Genomic DNA, 25,636 nt, shown 5'->3' on the forward strand with positions numbered 1-25,636 from the left:
TAATCATTGAAAAATTCAGTGCTTTACACCCAAAGTTCATTAATGAAATTGAAAACCCAAATTTGATATCTATTTATTATGAAAGTTTAATAGATTGTGGATATGCTAAATATGAGGATTATATTTATTATTTGTTGTTTATTTCTAAGGTCGATACTAATAGATTTGTTGATTTTATTATCAAGAAAAAAGCCGAAATTGTTAACGATAACTTATTGAAACTTTTTGAAGACAACAAAATTTACATCGGATTAACGGTCGTTTATATGACACTTTTGAATTGGATTGAATCATACAAATTTTATTTGAAACATTTGAATGAAAACGGTTTATTTAATGTAATCGTTTCAAAAAAATTAATCGAAAATATATTGGATATTAATGAAAATCCCACTGAAGCTTTATGTAAAATTTTAAGACCAATTATAAAAAGCATTAATGTTGATGATAATATAAAATTAATTTTAGATTTAATAAAATTAGCAAATAATAAAATGAAGACATGTGAAGTGATATCGGCTGTTTTGTCGTTATCGTTGGGGTGCTCCAACACTAAAATGAAAAGTGCTCTACTGGCGTACGTTAAAAAGGTTGGCGGTTGTTGTTTTGTTGAGCAGTCATCGTTAACCGCCGATGTAAAATTCAGAAAGAACATTGAAATGATTTACGAAAAGTGCAACGGGAAATCAATTTCAGATGGAAAAGTTTCAGCTGTAAATACTCAAAACGGAATCGTAGTAATATCTACAATCGAAGAACAAAAAGGAGAAGAAATGGATAAAGAAACATCAGATGAAATTAAATCAGCATTACAAAGGGCTGAATCGATTCTGATAAGTCGAGGAAACAGAATTCCTCAGAACAAAGAAGCGACAGTTGTTCTTTTTACAAATAAATAAATGTTTTTATATGCGATTTTATTTTTGGCGTTTTCGGAATCAAAACGATCATTTTGTGTTTGCAAATGTTTGTAAATCCATAAATTTAAGTTCTTTTTTTATAAAGTAATTTTATTATGATGGTGACCATCATCAAAAGATAATTTTGTGTTTGCAAATGTTTGTAAATCCATAAATTTAAGTTCTTTTTTATAAAGTAATTTTATTATAGTGATGATCATCATCTAAAGATAATTTATCACGATATGATGTAATGAAATCTGTTGTACACAAATTATTTAATTTACTTTTTCTGCAACTAAAATTTTTGTATCTTTTGCATTAGGTTTGGTAATATTGACATAACATAAGCAGTCACACAAAGACATTAAGAGATATTTACTTTTGAGCAAAGGTTTCTTAGTCAAGAAGGTCATCGAATCCGAGCGCTTCATCCATTTCTTCTAATTCATCGTCATCGTCTACTGCTTGATCCAGCGACTGCATTCCCATTGCCATACCCACAGCAGGCGCCGCCGCCAGACACTGCATGTACACTCTATTCGATAGCATTGCTCTTTGCTGCATTTGCGTTCCTGCGCTAAACGCGTTGCTTACACTACTTTGCTTTATTACGACGCCTTCTCTCGGCTCTAAGAACTTCCAAATCTTCGGAAGTAATTCCTTCACTTCGAGTGAGTCTTCTCCCAATTTGATTAGGCATTGTTTAATCATTGGATATAATAACCTTCGAACTTTTGGATCATTCGAAATCTCTAAAGGCCAATCAGAGATTTGTTTTAATTGTTCATAAGTTAAAACGTTTTCATGTTTCGAAAACATTTTTTCCACAATTGGAACGAATTGGAAATCTTTTTCTTTCGCGATATTTAATATGAAATTTAATAATTTGTTTAAAGTATTTGACGAAATTTCTTTAGTCGAAATTACATACATTAAATCATCATTCGAATAATTCTTTAGTTTTTGGACAAGTGTATCATAAGGTAAATATGAAACTATTGGCGGAGATTTACCTTTAATAGCAATGAGAATTCTTTTACATATGTTACACATAGAGATAACATCATTCGTACCTATAATCTTTTGATGAACTGAATCAAATGTTTCATTATATATGTCAAAGATATTATCAATTGATGAATATATTGAAGAATCGATTTTTTGTGGATTAAACCAAATGTTTTTGACTTGCTGTTCATTTATTATATCTAAGGCTTCTCGAGTTTTCTCGAATATTTTAATGAAACTATTTATCATTTCGGTATATTGTTGATGAGCTTCACTAAAACAAAATGAAAATGTAAACGTAAGTAATATCGCTGATGGTGTTAATACATTAAATGTATTAAATGCTTTTTGTATAAAAATAGATACTTGTGATGCTATTTCTCCTCCTTTAATACCGATTTTAGTCAAAACTTGAATAACTAATTGTAAAACATGTTGATCATTAGTTAATAATCCATTCCCTAAGAACTCGGAGACATATTGTTGATATTTTTGTTTCCATATACCATTACGTGGCATTGATATTTCGCCATAATCTTGTGCGCCAATTAAGTTAATAGGCCATGAAGATTTAGGCATAAGTTCTTTATATATTGGCGATTGATATAATACATTATTACAAAACTTAGGTCGAATTAATTGTGCTAAAATTGGTAAAATTTGATTTTTACCAAAACTATAAATATTTATTATATACTTAAAAAGTTCATCAAATTGTTCCGGTTCTTTATTACAAATCGCTTGTGATTTATAATATGCAACTATAGAACTAACTATAGTTTTACGGATATCAATATTTAATGTCGATATACAAATAGTATCAAGATAATCAAACGTGAATTTAGGTAAAGGAATTCCACAAATTTTATAATTAAGAATCCATGAGATTAATTTAATACTAAAGATTGGAACATAAGAAATATCTTTTTGTAAGTTTAATGAGATTAAACTTGTTAATATTCCATAACGCTTATCTTTATTAGGTTCATTAATTAATTTTTGATGAATAAATTCTAATATTTCACCTGCAAATAATTCACATGTAAGTAACTTTTGTAATGTTTCAACTTCTAATGTTTTATTGTTATTATACCAATTTATACTTTGGATTCCATCAGGAAAATGAATTTGATTAATTATAACATGTGAAAGATAATTAATAAATCCAAATTTATTGTTTTCGCCTAAAGTTTTCTTTATATCATTGATTGATTGTGAAAAGAATTTAATTAATGTTTCATAACATTGTTCATTAATTTTAATATATGAAGAAATCGTCGGCTTTAACATAAGTGAACATACATAAGCTATTAATGCCATAGTTCCATCATATTGTTTTAATCCAAATGATTTATTATTATAATATTGGCGACTTTTAATTTTTAATGGACTTAATGAAGTCGTTGTTATTTCTCCAATTTCATTCCTATATAATGTTTGTTTTGGCTGAGGATTTGGATCATAATTTGTTGGAATTGGATCTTTAATTAATAAATCATTGAATAATAAAGTTAATACTGATGATAAGAAATCATTTTCTTTATCAAGTTGAATTGATTTCCAACATTTATATAAACATGAAATTACATTTTCAAGTGATTTTCCTGAATATTTAATATTTTCAATGAATTTTTCGATATTACATTTAAGTATCGAATTACCAATTCGTTGATAAAATGAATTCGTCCATAATTCATATTGATATATTTTAGGTTTGTTTTGTTTTGTTGGAATTGGAGGTAAAATATGTATAACTCCATTTATTAATACTTTTCGTGGCTTATTTTTATGTTTCGGAATCTCTTTCTTTAATTTTAGATAATTAATTATATAAATATCAGGTTGAGCTTTTATAGTTAATGAAAAAGTATAAAAAGGTTTCGCTTGTAATTTCTTTTTACGTTCTGTTTTTTCTATTGGTGAATCATTATGGAAATTAAAAATCAAATCTAAAATTTCAAATGTTTCTGTTGAATTTTCATTATTAAAAATCCTTCCAACAAATGTATAATTCGGTAAAAAACATTTAAATGCTTCAACTGAAGCTTTAGTTATTTGTACATTTAAATCCAATTGTTTTATAGTATTTTCATAATTTTCAAGTGAATGTGTATCAAAATAATCATTAGGTAATATTAAATCATTAATTAAATATAAATTATTTCTTGTAAATAATGATTTTATATATGAAATTAATTTCATCGTAAGTATAGTTGATGGCATTTTATAATTTTTAGCTTTATAACTATTAACTTTCTCTTTTAATATATTTAAAACAACTTTAATTGGTTCATAAGCAATATCAGTTGAATTTTTGTTTTCTTTTTGATATTTACTTGCAAGTAAATAATATTTTATATCTAATCCACCTATAAAATTCAGACTTCGATCATTATATACATTTCTTGATAATATCATATCTCGATATTTCTTCGGTAATATTAACGTAGAAATTCCATTCATTATTTCGATTCTTAATTTCATTAATTCATTATTAGAAATAATTGGATATTTTGGTTGAGGAATTGAACTAAAACTCATATCAAAATTGGTCGGAACATTATTATATAATTGTTCTAAAAGAATTTTCGTAATTGATGAATAAACATTACTTATATCTGGTAATTTATCATTATATGACCATTCGATTGAATGTGTAAGTAATCTTCCATAAGGCATTGAATTTTCTTGATAAATTGGACACTTCGAAATGATTTTATTATATAATATATCAGAATAATTATCATAAACTTTCATTCCAATATATACTGAAAGTGGACTTAAAACATTATCATGAAATATTTCCATTAAATAAGAACTACTTTTTGTGTTTTGATTTAAACAAAATATACAAAGTCGATGATGACATTCTATTGATCTTTCCATTAAATATTTATCATTTGTTTCATACGCTTTAATCAGAATCTTATTAACAAATGATTGATAAACAGAATGAACTCTTTCAAATAAATTCGAATTTTTGGTTTTCATTACTTGGAAAAGATATCGTTCGAATAAATGGACTGTTTCTTTAGTTATTTCACCATTCTTATTAACATTTTTTATTAATGGTGGATATTTAACAGTAACATTTTGTTGAAATCCATATTTATCACATTGGTCATTTTTCTTTTTAGTCTCAATTGAGTTTGTAAGTGTTTCAAGATCATCAATTAATAATGAAAGTGATAATGGAACAATCGTAGGTTGTTTAGCTAATTGTGAATTTAATGTTTTCTCTCCAAGTGGATCAGCCATTAATTCATTGATTAATTTATCTCTTAAATTAATTGGCAAATAATAAAATGGGAAATTTCGAATGTCATCATAAAGAGAATTTACTTCCCATGATTTTCCATTTATTAAAATTTTGGTGATTCTGGTTAAATATTCAGTGTATTTATTTGGTGATATTTTAATAATGTTTTCTTTATTATTAAATATCCTTTCGATAATTATAGTGATAATATTTATCGCTTCATCATAAGTAGGTACAATTCGATTAGTTAATGATTTTAGAACAAATTCCATGTTAAAAATAGATATTAAGTTCTCAAATGGTTCATAATTATTATGTTCAATGATTTCTTCATAGATAACATCAGGTGTTTTCTCCATAAAAATGTTCCAATATTTGGAAAGTGGATGTTGTGGTTCATCAATACTAAGTGAACGAAGTGTATTTATGAAATCAATGGAATGAGAATTATAATTAGGCGCAAAAAGTTGTTTGATTACATTTGTAAGATGTTTTCGCTCATGTTCTTTGTGTTCAAGTTCATATTCAAATGAATTTGGTATAAGTTCTTCATAAATAAATTTCATGTCAATGAGTTTGCAATTTAGATAAAAATCAAGTGGATAAAAAATGTTTGTAAGAGCACTCGGTTTCTTATAAAATATGTCGGAAATATGAAGTCTTTTGGATTTATACGCAGGAAATTGGTGAATCGCTTTTGATAATGATTGACATAAATCTTTTTGTTTGATCCATACTTGCTTGAATTCTTTGAGGCAATGAAACATGGGATAAAGTATTTTCGACTTATAATGTTTTGGTGATTTTGTTGAATATAAGTTTAAAATTTCAATTACAACATTGATAAGACATTTCCCAAAAGATGACCGATGTTGAAGTACCTTATGGGAAACAAAAAAGCGCTTGTCAATGAAAATTATGGATTTTCGCTCAGGACTGATTTTCGAATAATGATGATCAGGATTAATATACTCTTTCCAGATTCTAAGGCTCATCTCGTCTTTAAGTGGTTCACATAGACGAGCTGAAAATGCTGAAATAATATCTTTATCTGATTGTAATGAAAATAATTCAGGAAGGAATTTATATGCCCAAAGATGATCTTTAATATTACTAAGAATTTCCACACCAACTTTTTCTGATATTTCAAGAGAATCAAATTGTCGAATAAGGATCTTGAATATTGTCGATCGAACAGAATCAATTGTATCATCTAAAATTTTGATAACGTCATTATACCTTATATTTTTAAATATTTGCTTACGAACAAATCCTTTTTTAAGAATTGAATTCACATAAGTGAGATATTTAGAATCATAAACTAGCTGAAGCAATTCAGCCCATTGCTTACGTGTTGCAAGGCACCATACATAGCTTTTTGGATTTGATTGAATAGAGTTTATTTCGCCATTTTTCCAATCAAAAGACATTAAAATTTTTTAAATTTTAATCACTTCACATGGCAATTCTATCTGCCATTGAATATTCGAAAATTTTGAAAAAAGTTTAACACAAATATTTTCAGTGGTAACCGTTCGCACAGTGTGAAAATTTGAGTACTTTTTGTTCAACGAAATTTCTATCGTTTTTCTGAACGAATGGTAAAAATGAAATGATTATATATATCGTTATTATTTTCCATAAAGAACAAACACATCATTCATTTTATCTTATATTGAATATGATTAAAAAGAATTGTGTTGATTCAAAAATACCGAAAAACACAATCTATTTTTTTGCATTACATGTCAGAAGAAAAAAAAGATATGAAGAACCATTTGACAAATCAACTTGAGGGAAATTATGATGTATATGTTTAACTTGATTTTTTTTTCAATATCAAATTTGTGAAAATTATTATCAAATTTTTTATTCATAAATTTTTTTTTCAATCAATCATAGCCATTTAATAGGTCATTCAAAAAGAAACTTATCCATATCAAAAAAAGTTAATTAAAATAACTTAGATAAAAAGTGAGAGATCATAAATGTGATCGAAATTCGAGAATTTAATATCTTCTGAGAGGAAACAATAAAATAATTAAAAAAATACAAAATATTTATATATAACAGATAGTGAAAATATGCAGCAGAAACTATAGATGGATAATAAGTTTGAAAGAATGCATTCGCTCATCGCCGATAACGTTTAGTTGGTTTCATAGATTTGGGAAGTGATTGTAGAACAGATGCTTTGCGGATGTATGGTATTTCATTTTTCCTTAGAGGATAAATGATTTTTGGTGTTGAAAATCTTGAATCATGCACTCCCTCTATAGTTGTTTTTTTAAGAGCTTCATCATCTGCTTTTGCTTCTCGTTCCGCAATTGCTGGAAGACTTTTTGTTCTTTTTGAATTTTTATTTTGATGTAGTGTTTGATATGATATTTTCTTAATTGTTGCATTCCAATTGTAAGGCTTGTCACTTGGCTGAATGCCTAAGGTAAGAAAATTATGTTTTTGTTCAAGATTTAAATTATTATCACTACGACTATCGACAGGTTTTTTCAAAAAATCGTCAACAGTTTCAAACGCTTCCTCTTCACTCATGTCTTTTGATTTGTGATTTGGTTTTGAGCGTTGCTTTTGTCTCATGTTTTTGTTAGCTTTTCTCTTGGCACCAAAAAACGTTTTTATGTAAAGTAAAAAGTGACGTCATCATTTTTATCTGAAAAAAAAAATCGAAATTAAACCAATGTTAAATAGAATGAAAGAAAATTCATTTATTGCTGATGCCTATTAAAAAGATCTTTAAACTTTTATTCCCAATATTTAAACATATTACATTATTGAATTGATGGGGTACTATACTTCCATTCAAGGTTAAATGAATCTATATCAAAGTCATCAACACCTTCATCATTAGGTGGATTTTCTAATTCGTTTAAAGTTTGATCAACAAGTTTGGCTTTTTCTTCAATTTCAGCGATACGCTTTTGTTTTGATTCTTCTTCATCTAACCTAACCACTTTCTTGATTTCAGTGGTTTCAACAATATCGTATGAATCATTATATTGATGATTATCATTTTTATGAATTTCTTGTTCACCGTAATTACCGTCATCTGAGTCATCTGAAATTCCAGCAAGTTCTTTATCCAATTCAGCCATTGCGGCATCAATATCTGAGTCTGCCATTACTTTGGTATCAATGTCATATCACATTTCAAAAAAAAATTTGAACGTTTAAACAAAAGCACTTTTCAAATTCTTATAAACGTATTTTGCTTCGAAGCAACAATTTCCTAAAAACAGAAAGATAGACGCAAACCAACCAACCTATCTTTTTACCCAAATACAAAATAAAAGTGTTAATCACAAAACCCAGCGGATACTTTTTTTCCCAATCATTTTTGGAATCTTAATCCATTTTTTAGCAACATTATCATATCACAACACTGAAGTTCAGTGTTATCTGCATGCACATGATTTATGTTCAGTTAATTTAACAATAGTATATGACATACCAAATATTTCTTCATATTTAAAACATGAATCTGAATATCATTTTTCTAACACTCCAAATTATGTTTACATCCGCGATACGCATGTCCCCGAAATGACATTTCTTGAAAGAGTAATTTTATCTAATTATCCAGATCGTGGATATATTCCACTTATAGCAGCAACTTACGCATATACTCTCCCTCAATATATTCTTTATATCAATGGATCCACTATAAGTGAATTTCCTTCTGATGAATGGATTAACAATACATTATACAAAATGCAAAAAAATGATACACAAATTGCATTTGGTTGCCAAACAATGTATCATAACGAAAAAGTCGGATGCGGCTTAGCTATTATTCAAACTTCTGTTGTAAACGAACTTCTTTTTTACACAAATTCAAGTTCACAATCAATTCCACCACTTCTAGCATTATCTTTATACTCCAATATGCATCCAGATGAAATTCAAACCATATATGCACCATTTCAAGGAATCAAACCGAACATTAATTATAATTATGTTGATTCAACATATCAACCAATTCGTTCCCAAAGATGTCCACCACATAACGAAACATACAATGACACCTTTGCAATACTTTTACCACAATTTAAACGCGATTATATTTATAATTTTAGTAAAAAATTCCAATTACAAAGTGTTCAACCCGAATTTTATTGTATTGTTCAATGTGAAAATCGAATTCATTATGACTTAACAACAATTCAAAACATATTACGACGAAAAGTATATCAAATATGGTGTTATAATTGGAGTCCATTATTTTATTTTCCTAATCATATCACATCTATTTTTCCTGTTGATTTTGTTATTCGATATGATGATGATATGTATTCTAATAGCACAAACACACATTATGAAGTCATCAAAAAGTCCAAAAACGATGACGTTATTATCGGTAACGAATATTTTATTTTGAATATAAATTTGTGCGGTTATGACGGCAAAATTAACTGCAAAGATTTTGACCATGTGACCTCACCTTATGTTTATCGTCCTTTTCATGCCAAGTTGAGTTGTAGGCTTAAACATTATACTTTCGCTGGTGGTGAAGATATTGGACTTTGCGTATCTTCAAATTTGTTATGTAATACAAAACATTCGGTTTATCCCTTTGATATAATTGCATTTCATCAAGATAGAAAAGGACATATCGAAGATGAATCAATTAAAAGAGCATATATTGAGGAAAATATTAATGGAATTTTGTTGTTTAAAATTTATTGTAATTATGTGGATGGCGGATATAAGCCAAAGTGTTATAATGGATACACAACGCCAATAAAGAAAAGAAAGAATTTGGTTCATGATCATTATAAAATGAATTTCATTTAATGTAATAAAATATTTATTTGTTAATTGAATTTTTGTTTTATTTAACATGAAATAATGAAATTTTAATATCAAAATTTATTTGTTTGATTAAGATTAAAAATAATTTATGCATTGCATCGAAATTTTGTAGTTCGGAATTTAATAAGGATAATATTAAATTTACAAATGGATTTTTACCAAATTAATTTAAAGAATATAATTTAGTAAGTCAATTATCTAGCTTTGAACAGCAGACACTTTCCCAGGACCAGCCAATAGAGCTAACACATTCCCCATTGCAAGACGACGCACTAATTAATTATTGAAATGGGTTGGTATCAATAAAAATAAGACAAAAAGTAATCCACGCATACAGTTTTTGCAAATTTTATTTTGATGATCCGTTTCAAGCTGCTGCACTCCAATTTTTAATAAATAGAAAAAATTTTTGGGACCATTTATTTTTTATTTTTCTTTTTCTTTTTTCCTATTAAAGGTCATCATCCTCAATGATAAGGATTTTGATTTGCATACTCCATTATTTTATTTGCTTCTTCATTTGATATATTCATTCTTGGATCTTTAAATATGTATCTTCCTACATACTTTAATGAAATTGTACCTCTTGGACCCATATCAGCCATCTGAAAATCAGTCGAATGCACAGGCAAAAATGTGGCATTTGAAAAAAACCTTCTCTTGAAATAATTACAAATTCTTTGCTTTTCTTTCTTGAATCCCAATTTATTTACTAGAATTACATGATACATTTTTTGTGATAACATTAGCACATTTAAATTATTTTGGTTTCGGGGACGTAATGTTAATTGCTGACCTTCAATGAGATCTTTTGGTTTATCACTACCACGTCTAAACAATCTCTCCATTAAATTTGATATTTGGATTCCATCAAAGAAATGATTTTCTGTTTCATTGTTATTTGATTTAAATTCAATTCCAGTTAATGCTTGGAAAAGTAATTTTGAATTTTGATGTGGTTGTTCATAATATACCAATAAGGGATATCCTAATTTCTTTAAGCCACCAAAAAATCCAAAGAATGATGATTTAAAGAATGTACTTTCAGATTTTGTTATTAAATTATATTCCCATAAGTTGGTGTATAATGAGGTATCGATATCAACTTTAACATCTCGATTTGAAACATAATGTTTGTACACATAATTTACACTTAAGCCTGCAACTCCCAATAAAGCTAAAACACCAGTTCCTCCAAGAACTAATTTTCCAACAGTAGTTAATGCTGGTAAATAAGGAGTAATTAAATGAAAAATCTTTGAACCTAAAAAAGTAACTACCTCATGAGTAACTTTTCCAAGTTCTATTAATTTTTCAATTGATGATACATATACACCATGTTGAGCTAATACATCTAAACCTTCCAGGAATGTTAGTGAATATATATAGGAAATTGATTTTATACCTCCAATCGCAACATTTTCCCCAGTTTCTCCAATTAAACCAACAATAGATGTTCCAATGTCTTGAATATTTGATATATTTTCATCAGCATTTCTAATACAATCAATTACGTACTGACGAGCAAATTTGTTCCTTTTTAAAATTGAAAATGCATCCTTCAATATTTCATGAAAATATTGTTGATAATCGTTCGCAGAGATGTCATCTTCACCAATGACATAAGGTAAAACAACACAAATAACAATACCAATCGTTAAAGACAATTCTGAAAAAATTTGGCTAATGTTTTCTTGGTTAGCTTCTTTTAATTTATTGTTTATCAATGTGTTAAGATTAGCACAACATGTAGAACAATGTTTTGCCACTTCACTTGCATTACGTGGTAATATGTTGTTATCATGCGATTTGATTTCATTTCCAAAATCTACAAAAAAATTTTCAAATAACCCCACAGATAAAAGTGCTAAAGATTGAATCTGATCCTTTGGATGACATAATTTGTCATAACTGATAGATTTTAAGATATGGTATAATGAATAATAAACTGTAATATAAAATGTCACTGGATGATTTATTGCATCTCCAATTGGTAAAAATTGAATAAATTCATTGAAATAATGTTCTGATGCAAGTGAATGTTCGTTCATCCAATCTCGTTTCAAATCTTCAAGTATTGAATTATATTTACTTAATGAATAATCCCCACTTAAATCCCTCATGTTATTATAATCTCGTACAAGAAATATAACTTTTGTCAATGATGAAGATGAAAGTTGTGCTCTTCGAATTATTGTTAAAACAGGTTTAATGCTTTCTCCGATATCTTGGATTTTTGAAACAGTAATACAAATTGTTGAAATTGATGAGAATATTGCATGAATGCGATCAAGGTATCTTGCTCTTGCATCGATCGATCTTTCATCCCCAGTTCCTTGTGCATCAAATAATATTACACAAGTATTTTGATTACTATTTGCTGCTTGAATACAAAAGTTTCGAATATCTTGAAATTGAACTGGAATTCTATTTATGAAATCAGAAACTCGGTAAATTCCATCTGCTAATAAACCTTTCGTTGTCGTATGTATTCCATTTCCGCTTGGAAATCCCATATTACCTGTAAGTGCTTGTAAATATGTTGATTTACCTGTTTGATATAATCCGATAAGCATAATTAAAATAATTGGTACATCTCCAACTTGATTATACATTTCTTGAAGCTCATTTATTTTTATAGGTATTTGTGATCCACTATCAGGATTTGTATTTTGTTCATTGATTAATTGATATGGGATATTAAAATAAGTTTTAGGCAATATTGATGAACATTTCAATTGTTGTTTATAACAATTAATGGTCTCTTGATTTACAACAATATCATCATAACTTTGATTAATCATTTGGTAAACTGTTTCGAATGTTATGTTTGATCTATAATTAATACATATATCTATTAAGTCTCTAAAAACAAGATTTTGGGGAATTGTACCTGCATATGCATGACCTGAAAATAAATGAAACAAAATTCGCCCAAATGATTTAATATCGTTTTTTTTCATTTTTGTTGAATTTCTTTGGTTGGTTAAATGCGTAAATGTTGTTCCTGTTATGATTGGCCATTTATTGGAATCCAAATAAATATTTTCCATAATGAGATTGCAATGTGCATAATTATTTAAATGTAAATATTTCATCCCAGAAGCTACACCAATTGCAATTATAATTTTTTGAACAAGTGATAACGAAGAAAGTGTATTACCATTTAATTTATTTTCGTAAAATGGCGTAATAAGAACTGAATGATGACTTGAATCCTGACAAAGGCCAACAGCTTTGATTGAGAAAGATTATTAAGAGCATTGAATGTGTTAAGAAGATTTCCTTCTGTTACATGTCCATTTGCTTTTTGCATTGAAACGATTTGACCTGTCGAATTAATCATTCCTTTATCGATTCCATTTCCAATCCCTCTTCCAACAACAGTAAATGACTTCATTTCGACATGGCGATTTCGATTTGCACTCAACATTGTTTTACGAAAAAATTTGTGAGATGAAATCAGCCAATTGTTAACAATTGTGAATTCCTTTGAAAAATTGTATTAATCTTATGACATTTTGTCATAATATTTTTGACAGCGCTGACACGTATCTGGCAAATTCTAGACTATTGAAAAAGTTGTGTTTATTTATCAGTTTTTGAAGCAAGTTCGTTTTTTCAGGATGGACCAAGGAGAAGAAACAGAAGAGAATCATGAAATTAATGAAAAAATAAAAAACTTTCCTATACCCAGGTCAATGAAAACAAAAAACAAAGTTGAGCCAATAAAAGTTGAGTATAAATATAAACCTGAAGAATTTGATCCTGATCTTTTCCAATTGTTTTTTGGTCTTGTAAACTTTCATTTGCCTGCTTACGGACTCGAACAGACTCAACAATTTTCAATGGCTTTAAAAACAGTTGGAACTGCTTTTGAACAAAGTGAATCAAATCTTCTTCAACTACATATTGCTCGACAATTCTTACTTGAATGCCATAACCAACTACTTGCTTTGACATCAAATCCAAAAATTTCAAAAATATCTGTTCTTCATAATGAATTATTTTTAGCTTCAGAATTCTTTCATTTACAAATGAAATTAGGCAAATTAATCGATTACTGTGACATGCTTATGGCAGAAACATGTGATATGTTTATATCTGTAATGACCAAAATTGCAAATGATTATTGGAAAAGTGGAAAAACAGCTGAAAAACTTATAAGCGAAGTATTGAAGAAAGAAATGGAAAAGATAAGAATCCTCAACAATGGAAGTTTCGAAATACTTTCAAAATGGGCTGTGAAATGTTCAATCGGAAGTGCGCCACCAAATGATAAACAAAAAATTTTATATTGGGCGAAAGAAAACGAAATAAAATATGAATAAAGTATCTCTAAAGTGTGACATAGTGTTCATTTTTAAATATGAAACCCAATTTTTTAGAATAAAATTTATATTTCTCACATTTTGTGTATAATCTTCTGTTCACTTTCATATACACAAACAAAACTTCAAATTTTACTTGTAATGATTAAGAATTTTTCAAAGTTTGGAATAAATTAATTCATAATTAATCTCTTTTTATCAATTAAAATATGCTTTCGTATATACTTATATGTATTATTTCAACATTATCACTTGCAATTAATAAATTTTCAGACAAATTAAATTACAATTAGATAAAATAATTTATAAAGAAATAATTGCAAAAAAGAAATAACAAGGAATAAGCAGTTTAATGTTTTTTTCTTCGGTAATCAAAGCTTGGTGTAGAATCAACGTTGAAATCAGAAAAAGATTTAAAAATAGTATTTTCATTTTCTTGTGCATCTGTTTCATTTTCTGCTTTTATATGAATTCTGTCACGGTAGGTTTGCATCATTTCCCAAATTTGTTCAATTACTTGCACAGATGATTTTTCATTTTTTACTATACTTTTAGTACGATTACTCTTTGTCAACGTAGCAAGTTCCATTTCTAGTTCTTCTACTTTTCTTTGCTCATTTCTTAGTTGTCTTTGAAGATCAATATATTTTGTTGTGAATTCTTTTTGTTCTTGTTGATATCTTTCACGTGCACTTAAGAAATGCTCTTTTAGTTTACATAGTTCTGAATTTTTTTGCTTCATTACAACATCTAACGAAACATTATCATTAGATGTTGATTGTTTAGCAATAGATATTGGACGATTCATTGATTGTTGACGCTTTAGCCCACTAAATTGGAATCTGCCAACACCACTGCTTGCTGCAAAAGAAGGCGAAATTTCCATTTGATGATGAGAAACATCAAAGCTTGTTATCACATCAAAGAAATCAAACAGAGTGAAATGTCATGTGAAATTCATATGGGGAACAAAGAATTCTGTTTTTTTCGGGTAGAAAAGATCGAATTCCAAAATCCCATTGATACACCTGTTTATCTTTCAATCACAACAAATAAAGGAATCAATTTTTCTTCTCAAACAAAAGCAAAAAAATTTCAGGAAAATGTTATTGAATTTCAAGAAGAATTTTGTATTCCTTTTACATCAGATAAAAAATCATCACTTCAATATATAGATATTGATTTGAAAACTCAGGATAAAAAGAAAAACTTAAAAGAGAATTTGGGAAATTGGCGATTTGAAATAAAAAATATAAAGCATGAAGAAAATTATAAAGAACGACAAAGAGATGAAGAAATTGAGGATCAAAATTCGGTAACAATTTTTTACCGAATATCCATTTTCCCGCAAACTTTTTTTGATCAAGAAACTCCTCCTGAAGACTTTTTGGAACTTTATAACACCAAAAAGTTCCAGAAAATTATTCAAAAAAATCGCAAAAAAATAATTAAATCAAAAGTGCCTCATTCAACAGAAAACATTGTCCTTGAGACAGAAATTAAAATGCCTAAAAGCCATGACTCACAAGAAGAAAACTCTAAAAAATTTTTGGATGAAGATATAAATGAGGTACCCTATAAACAATCTAAGAAATCCAAAGAAAAAGCACTTAAAGAGACAGAAACACCCAAACATAAGAAGCATCAAAGCGAAAAACCAAGTTCTGAAGCCTCAAAGCAAGGAAATCTCAAAACAAATTCGAGTCAATTATCAAAGAAAATCACTCCATCCAACTCAAGTGCAACCGCTTCTTCCATTATTGAAACCCAACGGAAGTGTGCTGAGTCTATTGCCTTATCCCAATTTCAAATTAAATTTAGCATAACTGTATTTCGTCTTATCTCTCATCCATCATCCATAGGCAATGATTTTTCCCAAGATTTGTTTCAGCCATTTCTTGATTTTGGCATATTTCAAAATTTTGATTTAAGTGAATCACAATTTGAACAAATTATCTTTCCACTTATTCATTCCCTCATTTCTACTATGTCCAAGTCACATACTATCGAAGAGTTATTTACACTCCTTATCACGATCATAAACTTCAGCCAAAGGATCGGCAAAGAAGCCGTTACGAAAACGACCGTTTACGTCGCGTCACTTCACCAACTCGAAATCATTGTAAACAAAATTATGTTCTTTTTAGTACAAAATTTAGCGTCTATTATAGCACCATCAGTTAATATGTATTCATTTACATATATTGATGAACTTTTAATCGATTCTGTTAAAGAAGAAACAAATCATTTTTTAACAGTAGCAACAAATATGAAAATACCATTAACTATTAAGCAATCAATAATCACTGAAACATGTCGAACAATTGACTCTATGTTATTTAATGTTGTCATCCAAAATGTAATGCCAATAGATTCTGAAATGATATGTTGTTTAATGCAAAAAATTAATGTAATGAAGAAACTGTTTCAGGTTGAAATTGGTGATGACGCATTCGAATGGACAATGTACTTAATTAGGACAGTTGATGAATTAAATTCAGGCATCAAAAATTTTAGTGGAAATAACCCTTTTTTAAGGCTTATTGCAGAAAGGATCGAACCAAAAATAGTTTTGCCGAGTGGTATAACTTTGGAAATGTTGGGTCCATTAATTGATGACAAATCACAATTATGTTTAACCAAATCAACAATCACTGAACAGTTTTCTTTTGATGATTTCTTTCAATAGAACATAATTAATAGAATGTTTTCTGAATAAAAGTTATATTTATAAATTTTTTCTAAAAAAATATTTGTTTTATTCGAAGTGGAGCCAAGAAGAATGTAATTGGTATCAATTTATTATAAATATTTACTGAATATATATTGATGAAAAATAAATTGACATTTATTGATATTTTTTGAAGAGCATTTCATAATAAATATAAGAAGCCCCTTTCATTTTGCATTATTTAGGGAGATTTATAATAAATAAGAATAATTTTTCATCATTGCGAATTCGTTTCAAAAACTGACTTTGAGAAGCTTCTAGGAGCTTTTAGGCTCAGAATTTTCTGTCACTGTAAACAATATTTTGTGCAGAATTGAATCATCTGAAAAATTGAGCGTTTATTTGCGGTATCATCGTTTTAGATTGAGAGTATCGAAATCTTATCATTGAAAAGGTGAATTTACAACCATTTAAATCAGTTTTAAATGCCAAACTTTTTAGTCAAAAAAATGATTTCACTTTTCGTTATTTGAAGTCAAACGTCAAAAAACCGCCTAATTGATTCCATGGTTTTGTCGTTTTTAAGGTATTTTATGCATAATTCGGTCTTAAAAAGCAATGTGAATAACTTAAAATGTATTTTTATTTAATATTGGAAGGATTAAGCCAACCACCAAGTCCGAAATCTCATTAGGCATTGGAGAATACTTCAAAATTCCGAGGTCGATTTAATAATGTATCGATTGAAATAAACTCACAAGGATCTAATGAGTGTGGTTTTGGCTTTGCTAATTCATAATATTCTTTAACCATGGATATTTCACCAGGTATTACATAGCTCTTGTGAACTACGCCAATTGACTCAAGAATATAAGCAATTTGATAAAGCTTGCAAACAGTTGTCTTGTATCTCCCATTATTTCTTGAAAGAAAAGTCCCCATTTTCTTAACATCCATTGTATCTGTTTTGTTTGCATAAAAAAGCATTACAAAGGAAACAGTTAATGAAGATATTGAGATGCATTTTTCGTCAGGAAATAGATTTACATTCTTTTCTACCAACTCTTTTAGGTCGGCGAAGGTCTTTTTGATGTTAGAAATCCCTAGCCAGTTTATGCAATCGACGCTAGGCTTTTTGCAGCAGCCAACAGCTTCAAGAACATTAATCAAATCATAAAATCTTCTTCTTTGGAAATTAAATTTTTCACATATTGCAGATATTGGATAAATTTTGAACTGGTGTGATTCCGCGTAGTTTATGAAGGATTGGATATTCATTCTGAATGAATCGGTTGTCTTTATTTCTGGTGGCTTATTTAAAATGCTTTCTCGTTTCACCAATTTTGCAGGCTCAATTTGTAAGGGGATATTTGGGGAAAAAAATTGGGGATTGACTGTGCCGAGCATATAAAATGAAGTCACTAATTTGAATGGATGAATGGGAAACCACTGAAAAAGCTGACATTGGCCACATGTTTGAATGATGGATAACCGAATTTTTACTATGGCTTGTTATGGTCAAAAATTTATATCGACTTCAAAATCAATTGACATGCGATCGGGATTACGCAATTTATCGCGTAAACAACACAAATTTCTTAACAAATTAAAAAATTCTGTGTTTAAAAACATCGGCACCATAAACAACGAAACAACCACCTGAATTTATCCAAAAACTGTGGATAAAACTAACTCCTCAACTCAATGAAATAAAAGCTAAAATGCATTGATTTCTTAGTGCCCACACAAACAAGTATTTAAAGTTCAATCTATCATAATATGAATAATACAAAAATTGAATATTTACATCTTCTCGATGTTTCAAGTTGTACCCTGAACCAATGAAATTCTGAAGTAATTCCGTTCCAATCAATATTAATAGAAAAATATCCTTATCATAAAAAAACTATAAGCATTCTTTATATTCGAACGTAATGTTACAGGCGTTGAACGGGAAATGTATAGTTAAATTGTTCTGGTTGTATGCATGGTTTTGGTAAATAAAAATTCCGACAATAAAAAATTATTGCTTCTTGTTTGTAATAAAATGCTACACAAGTGTTACCCACTGTATGTCGAATTTCAAGAGGTAATAAATTTTAGTATTTTGGTGTTAATACTTTTGTGATAATGAAAAAATTTGCTCATTGATGAAGCTCATCATCATTGGGGTGCCCGAAAGACGGTTCAGTTCAAAATCAACGGTTTGGCCATCCATTTCTCAAAAAAGAAAGAAGTGTATGTTTTCCCCTGATGAGACAGTACGGACCTGTTCTGATTATAGATGATTCGTGCTTGTCTGATGGAAGTATCGACATTCTAACACATAGATATTCTCAATCTTTTCCTTAGGTAACCTATGGTTATTAATCGTACATCTTAGACAGTAGCTTATCTTTGCTAAGCTTTGAATAAACAATCTAGTTTTTTACTTTCTGTTTTTATTCAATGTATTGTTTCATGCTACATTTATTATACAATAGAAAGAATGAAAACCTTCTCTCTGTTTTTATAAAAAAAATGCGCCTTCACTCATAGGAAATTGTAATAATTAATAATTAATAACTTAAGAAAATTCTTACAAAAAATTAAATTTGCGCAAACTATCAACCAAGTAAAGCCCTACGGACCTTTTAAAACAATTCCAATAATTTTTGAAATAACTTGTGAATTACATGTTTCACAATGATATCACTGTTAATAATATCAATTGGAATATTCCAATTGATTTTTTAAAAATGAAAAAAATTATATATCCATTATTGCCATTCACAACAAATTTTTTGAACTTTTCTTTATGGGATAATGCCCAAAATTAAGAACCTATAAATAGGGAATTCATCTGCACTGGGCACAATTCATTGCCCATAAACGTTTTTTCACTACAATTTTGAATGAGTTAAACGGCTATTATTTTTGAAAAGGTTTAGCAGCATCAAAATGTTTGATGTGGTGATTGTTTACTTATGGAAGTTTACATTTCGTCATCTTCCTCTTCTTCACCATCTTCGACTGATTCAGAAGCAACTTCATCATAATCCTTTTCAAGGAGTGCAAGATCTTCACGTGCTTCAGGGAATTCAGCTTCTTCCATACCTTCACCTACGTACCAATGAACGAAAGCTCTTTTAGCGTACATAAGGTCGAATTTATGGTCGAGTCTACTCCAAGCCTCAGCGATAGCAGTAGTGTTAGCCAACATGCAAACAGCGCGTTGAACCTTAGCAAGATCACCACCAGGAACAACAGTTGGAGGCTGATAGTTGATACCCATCTTGAAACCAGTTGGGCACCAATCGACGAATTGGATTGTGCGCTTTGTCTTGATTGTAGCTACGGCGGCAGATACATCCTTAGGTACGACATCACCACGGTACAATAATGTGCATGCCATATACTTACCGTGACGTGGATCGCATTTAACCATCATATTAGCTGGCTCGAAAAGTGAGTTCGTGATTTCGGCGACAGATAATTGTTCGTGATATGCCTTTTCGGCTGAGATGACTGGTGCATATGAACAGATTGGGAAGTGGATACGTGCATATGGAACAAGGTTAGTTTGGAATTCGTTGAAATCGACGTTGAGTGCACCATCGAAACGAAGAGATGCAGTAAGGGAAGAAACAACTTGACCAATCAAACGGTTCAAGTTGGTGTAAGTTGGCCTTTCGATATCTAATGCACGGCGGCAGATATCATAAAGTGCTTCGTTATCGACCATGAATGCGCAATCAGAATGATCAATCATAGCATGGGTGGCGAGGATTGAGTTGTATGGCTCGACAACTGCTGTTGATACTTGTGGTGCTGGATAAACTGTGAACTCGAGCTTGGACTTCTTGCCATAATCGACAGAAAGACGCTCAAGAAGAAGTGAACCAAAACCAGAGCCTGTGCCGCCACCGAAGGAGTGGAAGATAAGGAATCCTTGAAGACCAGTGCATTGGTCAGCGAGTTTACGGATACGATCAAGAGTCAGATCGATGATTTCCTTACCAACGGTATAATGACCACGGGCATAGTTATTGGCTGCGTCTTCTTTGCCATTGATGAGTTGATCTGGGTGGAAAAGTTGACGATATGTACCAGTACGGACTTCATCCATACATGTGGGCTCGAGATCTACAAAGACTGCGCGCGGGACATGTTTGCCTGAGCCCGTTTCGGAGAAGAAGGTGTTGAAGGCATCATCGCATACACCGATAGTTTTATCGGAGGGCATTTGGCCATCTGGCTGAATGCCGTGCTCAAGGCAGTAGAGTTCCCAGCATCCGTTACCGATTTGAACGCCGCATTGACCAACATGGATAGAAATAACTTCACGCATTATGAAGAATGAAGTGACAGCGAAAAAGATAAACGGACAATTATTTGAGAGCTATAATAACGTATTAATTTCAATGAAATAAACGGTTATTGGCCAATGAATTTTTATCGTTTTCAAACGACAAAAAAGTGCGATAATTCGAACAGAGTACTGTTAACGTTTGTAAAATAAAATGGGCGGTGCAACGTAGAGGTGTTCTGCAGAAGGAGCTGAAGCACATCTGTTACCCCCGCACATGGATAACGTTGAATACAAAAGAAGCAAAAATTGCGTGGCGGTTTTATTTAACCAATTTTAACACAAAAACGAAATGTCATGTAAAGACGATAAGTACTCAACCGTGCAAATTGTCAGATAAAATGAAAGTTTTTTGGACTTTTAAAACCGTTGTTTGCTTTGAAAATGTTTTTTTTTTTTTTTTTTTTTTCTCGCTCAAAAACAAGAATAATACAATGCGATCATTTATTAGGGCTGAACACTCAAAGCGCAGAAATTTATTTTTATAGATTGTGGTCAATTTTTTGCGGAAAGAGAAATTTTGGTAAAGAATTTCTGGCAGATGAAAACTATTTTCTCTTCAAATAAAATGGATTTTTAATATAAAAATATTACAAGCTGCTTTTGATATTAAAAAAATTGTTGAGAAATTTAATATTAATGCTGTATTTGAACACAAACATTATTTTTTTTCTTCAGCGAACAGCGGTTTTGATCGTCATTTACTTCATTTTTTTGGATGGATGAAGTATCAAAATACAAAATTGTTCTTACTGGAAGTGCTGACGTCGGTAAAACATCTTTGTTGACTCGTATTACAAAAAATTATTTTTCCAAAACATATAATCCAACTGTTGGAATTGGATTTGGATTTTGGGAAACAGTAGTGGAAGGACACACAGTCAGACTGCAAATTTGGGATACTGCAGGAACAGAAAGATATCAATCTATAACTCCAATTTATTATCAAAATGCAGAAGCAGCACTTATATGTTATTCCTTAAAACAAACAGAAAAAGAATCAGAAGAAGCAGTAAAATTTTGGGTTAAGAAATTTTTAGATACTGTACAATCTAAACCAATATTTATTGTAGGAAATAAGAGAGACAAAAATGATACGATATCAGATGAAATGGAGAGGTACCTCAAAGAGCAAGGAAAATATAAGTTATACAAAGTGTCTGCTAAAACTGGTGAAGGAGTAATTGATCTTTTCAGCAGTGTAGCTAAAGAGGTTTGGAAAAACTCATTTCCAAAATCCGAATTTTTGGAACAAAATACGAGGGTTTCTGGTCCTCCGCAAAAAACGAGTTGCTCATGCTGATTATCTTGTTTTTTACTGTGTAAATATTATATATTGAAAAATGTATAAAACTGTATTGAAATAATGGTGGGCATTTTTTCTTCTTTCAAGGCAAAAAGTCATTTGTATTTAAAGTTGAAAAATTTTAAAAATTCTTTTACAAGTTAAAATTGATTTCAAACCAATTAACAACAATCTGCAACGCCCAATGTGTGTATAAAAACATATTCCATTTAAAAAAATTGCAAGAAAATTTTTGAAAAATCGTCTAATTTTAACTCTAATTTATGAAGAAAAAAAATACACTTCTTTGGAGTTGTTCGAAAAATCTACTTATTGTCAAATTACTTTTAGTAAGTCCAAGAACTACCATCCATGTACTTGCATCCTATCTCACATACTTCATATTGTTCTTCAGGATGACCAAGGGCAGTTGTATGCGCACGACACAAGGATTGGCATTTTGATAAACTTCCATAGAGAGGTGGATATGAGCAGCAACCGTATTCGCAATCATAGTATTCACTAGTATGCCCATTTTTTTTGTCGTAACGTCTTTCGCAATAACGCTCGTAATCATTCCTAACAACAACATAGTTCCAATTTTTCTCAGGTTTGATGGTTTGTTTTGGCTTTGTTATAAATTTCACTTGCTTCTTACTTTGTACAAGACAGCCTGCCTTGCAAGCATGTTCTAATGATGTAGTGTTAAATTTTTCGCAAAACTTGAAGCATTTTTTGCTTGAGGCAACGAAGCAACCGCAACGATCAAACAGTTAAATTTTCTTATAGTTTGGATAAATCTCAGTGTTTCTTGATATTAAAATGATAAAAATTAGGGTATGTAACATCCAAAACATCGCATTTACAAAAACATCAGTTTTAAGTTAGTAAATAATGATTCAAGAAATATTTAGGACACAGCTGCACGTGCTGATGTGAATTGCATGGCTGATAGGGAAATTAACCGGCAATTAAATAGTAAAGAATTGCTAGAAACTTTGCACAAAATATATTATGTAAAAAAACAAAACAGAGCCTATTTTCTATGGAAATTGATTTATTGTGAAAAATCAAAATTTTATTGAAATTTAATAAAATATTCAGAAATTCCTAAATTACATTATGCATATTCATAATATATAGAGTTTTCAGGTAGGGACAAACCGTTGACATCATTTCTTCATTATTAAAAGGCAATTTATAAAAATACTCTATGTAATTCTTTGAGACAATTTTTTTTTTGAATGCACCCCCACTAAACGAGGCATTCCAAAATTTTCCTGGATTTAATTTATTATAACGCCTAAATGAAATCTTAATTTTTTTCAACATAATTTCAAAAAAGCATTAACAAAATATATAATATGACTAAATATTTAACGATCTTATATTACATATTATTTATGCTAAAATATTTCATTCATATAAAGAAATAAAACTTTACTTTTGTAAATATTCCCAATTCTTCACATAAGAAGGCATAATCGAATGATAATATTATTTCAACACTTTACTTATTTACTTTTTATTAAAATTATTCATCATAAGGCGTTATAGGAAGCCTTATGTCATCCAAATTTAACTTACACAAATTAGCCTGTTCTGTAGTTGTTGCCTTCAGCATACAATAATAGTACGCCCAATTGTCCATAGCCAGCGCGGTCATCTTCGCCTTATAACTCCATTTGCCTCTGCTTGTTTCGATTACCCAACGCGCGGCTTTGCGGATACTTTCGTTACCCAAATCCGGCATTCCATACGCCTCCGAAAATCTGTATTCGAGGTCCCATTTGAGCTCATTATGTTTCGGATTCATTAATATATCTCCGTAATATTGCGCATAATCAATTAACCCGCGCTTGGAACTAACTGTGTATACTCGAAACGCGGGATTATTGTTGTGCGATGGTGAAATACTAGGACTGGAAAGGGTATAACCTTTCGATTGACCTGTTTCCCCAAAAATAGGCATGAATAAGTCATAATGACTATGACCAACTAAAAGATTTTCGATTTTATATTCTTTGACAATCTTGTCGAAAATGTCAATGTACTTAGTGTGCCAGCCTTGCGACGCTTTGACATCGGAATAGCCCGGTGGAATATGCATCGTAATCAAAATTTGGAGATCTTTGTTTTGAGCATCAATAATGGTTTTTCGGAGCCAGGAGAACTGGCCATGTGGATCTGTGTCATTGATTTCGGCTCGGACTGTACTATATGCGACCGTATTCAAAACGATGATTCGAAGATTTCCTTCAATGTAGTCATAATAATAATAGCCTCCTTTAAGAAATGTGTCCAATTGTTCGCCTTTTAGCGCTAGACGAGTAAATGTTGAAATTTTTTTGAAATCTGTGGAATCAGTTTCGAAACTACCATAGTTCTTGAAAAAATCATTGTTCCCAAGGGAAAAGAATAGAGGAATATTAGGATAGATGTTGCCAATTTGATTAACAACATTTTCAACTAATGCTTTATGTTCTTCTTCATTGAGACCAAGACCATGTGCTGGTGCATCGCCTCCAAAAATAATAAATTTAGGATCTTTGCAAAATCTTGGCACTACTTCAAGCATTGACATGAATGTTGCATTCGGTGTGTCACAATTGTATTGGCCGTATTCATGTGTTGAATTTTCATGGAGAAATTCTGGATCTTGGCAATAATATGGATGTTGTGGTAATCCGTTTGGAACGTATTTTATATCTAAATGTACATCATTGACAAAAAGAAAATCAAAAATAATTTCTTTGTCCCATGGCCGCGTTAAAACTAACGATGATATGATTCCTATTACTACAATAACTGATGACAAAGCAAGCACAACAACAATAGAAGATTTCATGAAGTATTGCTGTGTTGCTGGTGTTTGTCAGAAACCACTTTTTTAAGAACGATGCTTCAATTTCAATCAAATCGGCAGTTATGTGAGGTCAAAATTGTGTGATTGTAAACATTTCAAAAAGTCGTTTGAATAAAATTAAATTTTATTTGAAATGTTT

At 30.0% G+C, this 25,636-nt stretch overlaps 6 protein-coding genes across 6 annotated transcripts; 2 read left to right on the forward strand and 4 right to left on the reverse strand.

The window, feature by feature from the left end:
• Nucleotides 1–1,298: 1,298 nt before the first annotated feature.
• Nucleotides 1,299–2,489, reverse strand: GO595_002816 (uncharacterized protein; the record flags this gene model as incomplete). Its single annotated transcript, XM_067915768.1, has 1 exon — nucleotides 1,299–2,489. The coding sequence occupies one exon, from the start codon at nucleotides 2,487–2,489 to the stop codon at nucleotides 1,299–1,301; it is 1,191 nt and encodes a 396-aa protein (XP_067776617.1).
• A 5,466-nt stretch (nucleotides 2,490–7,955) lies between these two features.
• On the reverse strand, nucleotides 7,956–8,279 carry GO595_002817 (uncharacterized protein; the record flags this gene model as incomplete). Its single annotated transcript, XM_067915769.1, has 1 exon — nucleotides 7,956–8,279. One exon carries the CDS (start codon nucleotides 8,277–8,279, stop codon nucleotides 7,956–7,958), a length of 324 nt encoding a protein of 107 aa, XP_067776618.1.
• A 7,552-nt stretch (nucleotides 8,280–15,831) lies between these two features.
• Nucleotides 15,832–17,016, forward strand: GO595_002818 (uncharacterized protein; the record flags this gene model as incomplete). Its single annotated transcript, XM_067915770.1, has 1 exon — nucleotides 15,832–17,016. One exon carries the CDS (start codon nucleotides 15,832–15,834, stop codon nucleotides 17,014–17,016), a length of 1,185 nt encoding a protein of 394 aa, XP_067776619.1.
• A 2,956-nt stretch (nucleotides 17,017–19,972) lies between these two features.
• Nucleotides 19,973–21,328, reverse strand: GO595_002819 (alpha-tubulin 1; the record flags this gene model as incomplete). Its single annotated transcript, XM_067915771.1, has 1 exon — nucleotides 19,973–21,328. The coding sequence occupies one exon, from the start codon at nucleotides 21,326–21,328 to the stop codon at nucleotides 19,973–19,975; it is 1,356 nt and encodes a 451-aa protein (XP_067776620.1).
• Nucleotides 21,329–22,064: 736 nt separating this feature from the next.
• Nucleotides 22,065–22,649, forward strand: GO595_002820 (small GTP-binding protein; the record flags this gene model as incomplete). Its single annotated transcript, XM_067915772.1, has 1 exon — nucleotides 22,065–22,649. The coding sequence occupies one exon, from the start codon at nucleotides 22,065–22,067 to the stop codon at nucleotides 22,647–22,649; it is 585 nt and encodes a 194-aa protein (XP_067776621.1).
• A 1,516-nt stretch (nucleotides 22,650–24,165) lies between these two features.
• GO595_002821 (Ser/Thr protein phosphatase) lies at nucleotides 24,166–25,479 on the reverse strand (the record flags this gene model as incomplete). Its single annotated transcript, XM_067915773.1, has 1 exon — nucleotides 24,166–25,479. One exon carries the CDS (start codon nucleotides 25,477–25,479, stop codon nucleotides 24,166–24,168), a length of 1,314 nt encoding a protein of 437 aa, XP_067776622.1.
• Between the last annotated feature and the right edge of the window lie 157 nt (nucleotides 25,480–25,636).

Source organism: Histomonas meleagridis (genome assembly GCF_020186115.1).
Source record: "Histomonas meleagridis strain 2922-C6/04-10x chromosome Unknown contig_20, whole genome shotgun sequence".
NCBI lineage: Eukaryota > Parabasalia > Tritrichomonadida > Dientamoebidae > Histomonas > Histomonas meleagridis.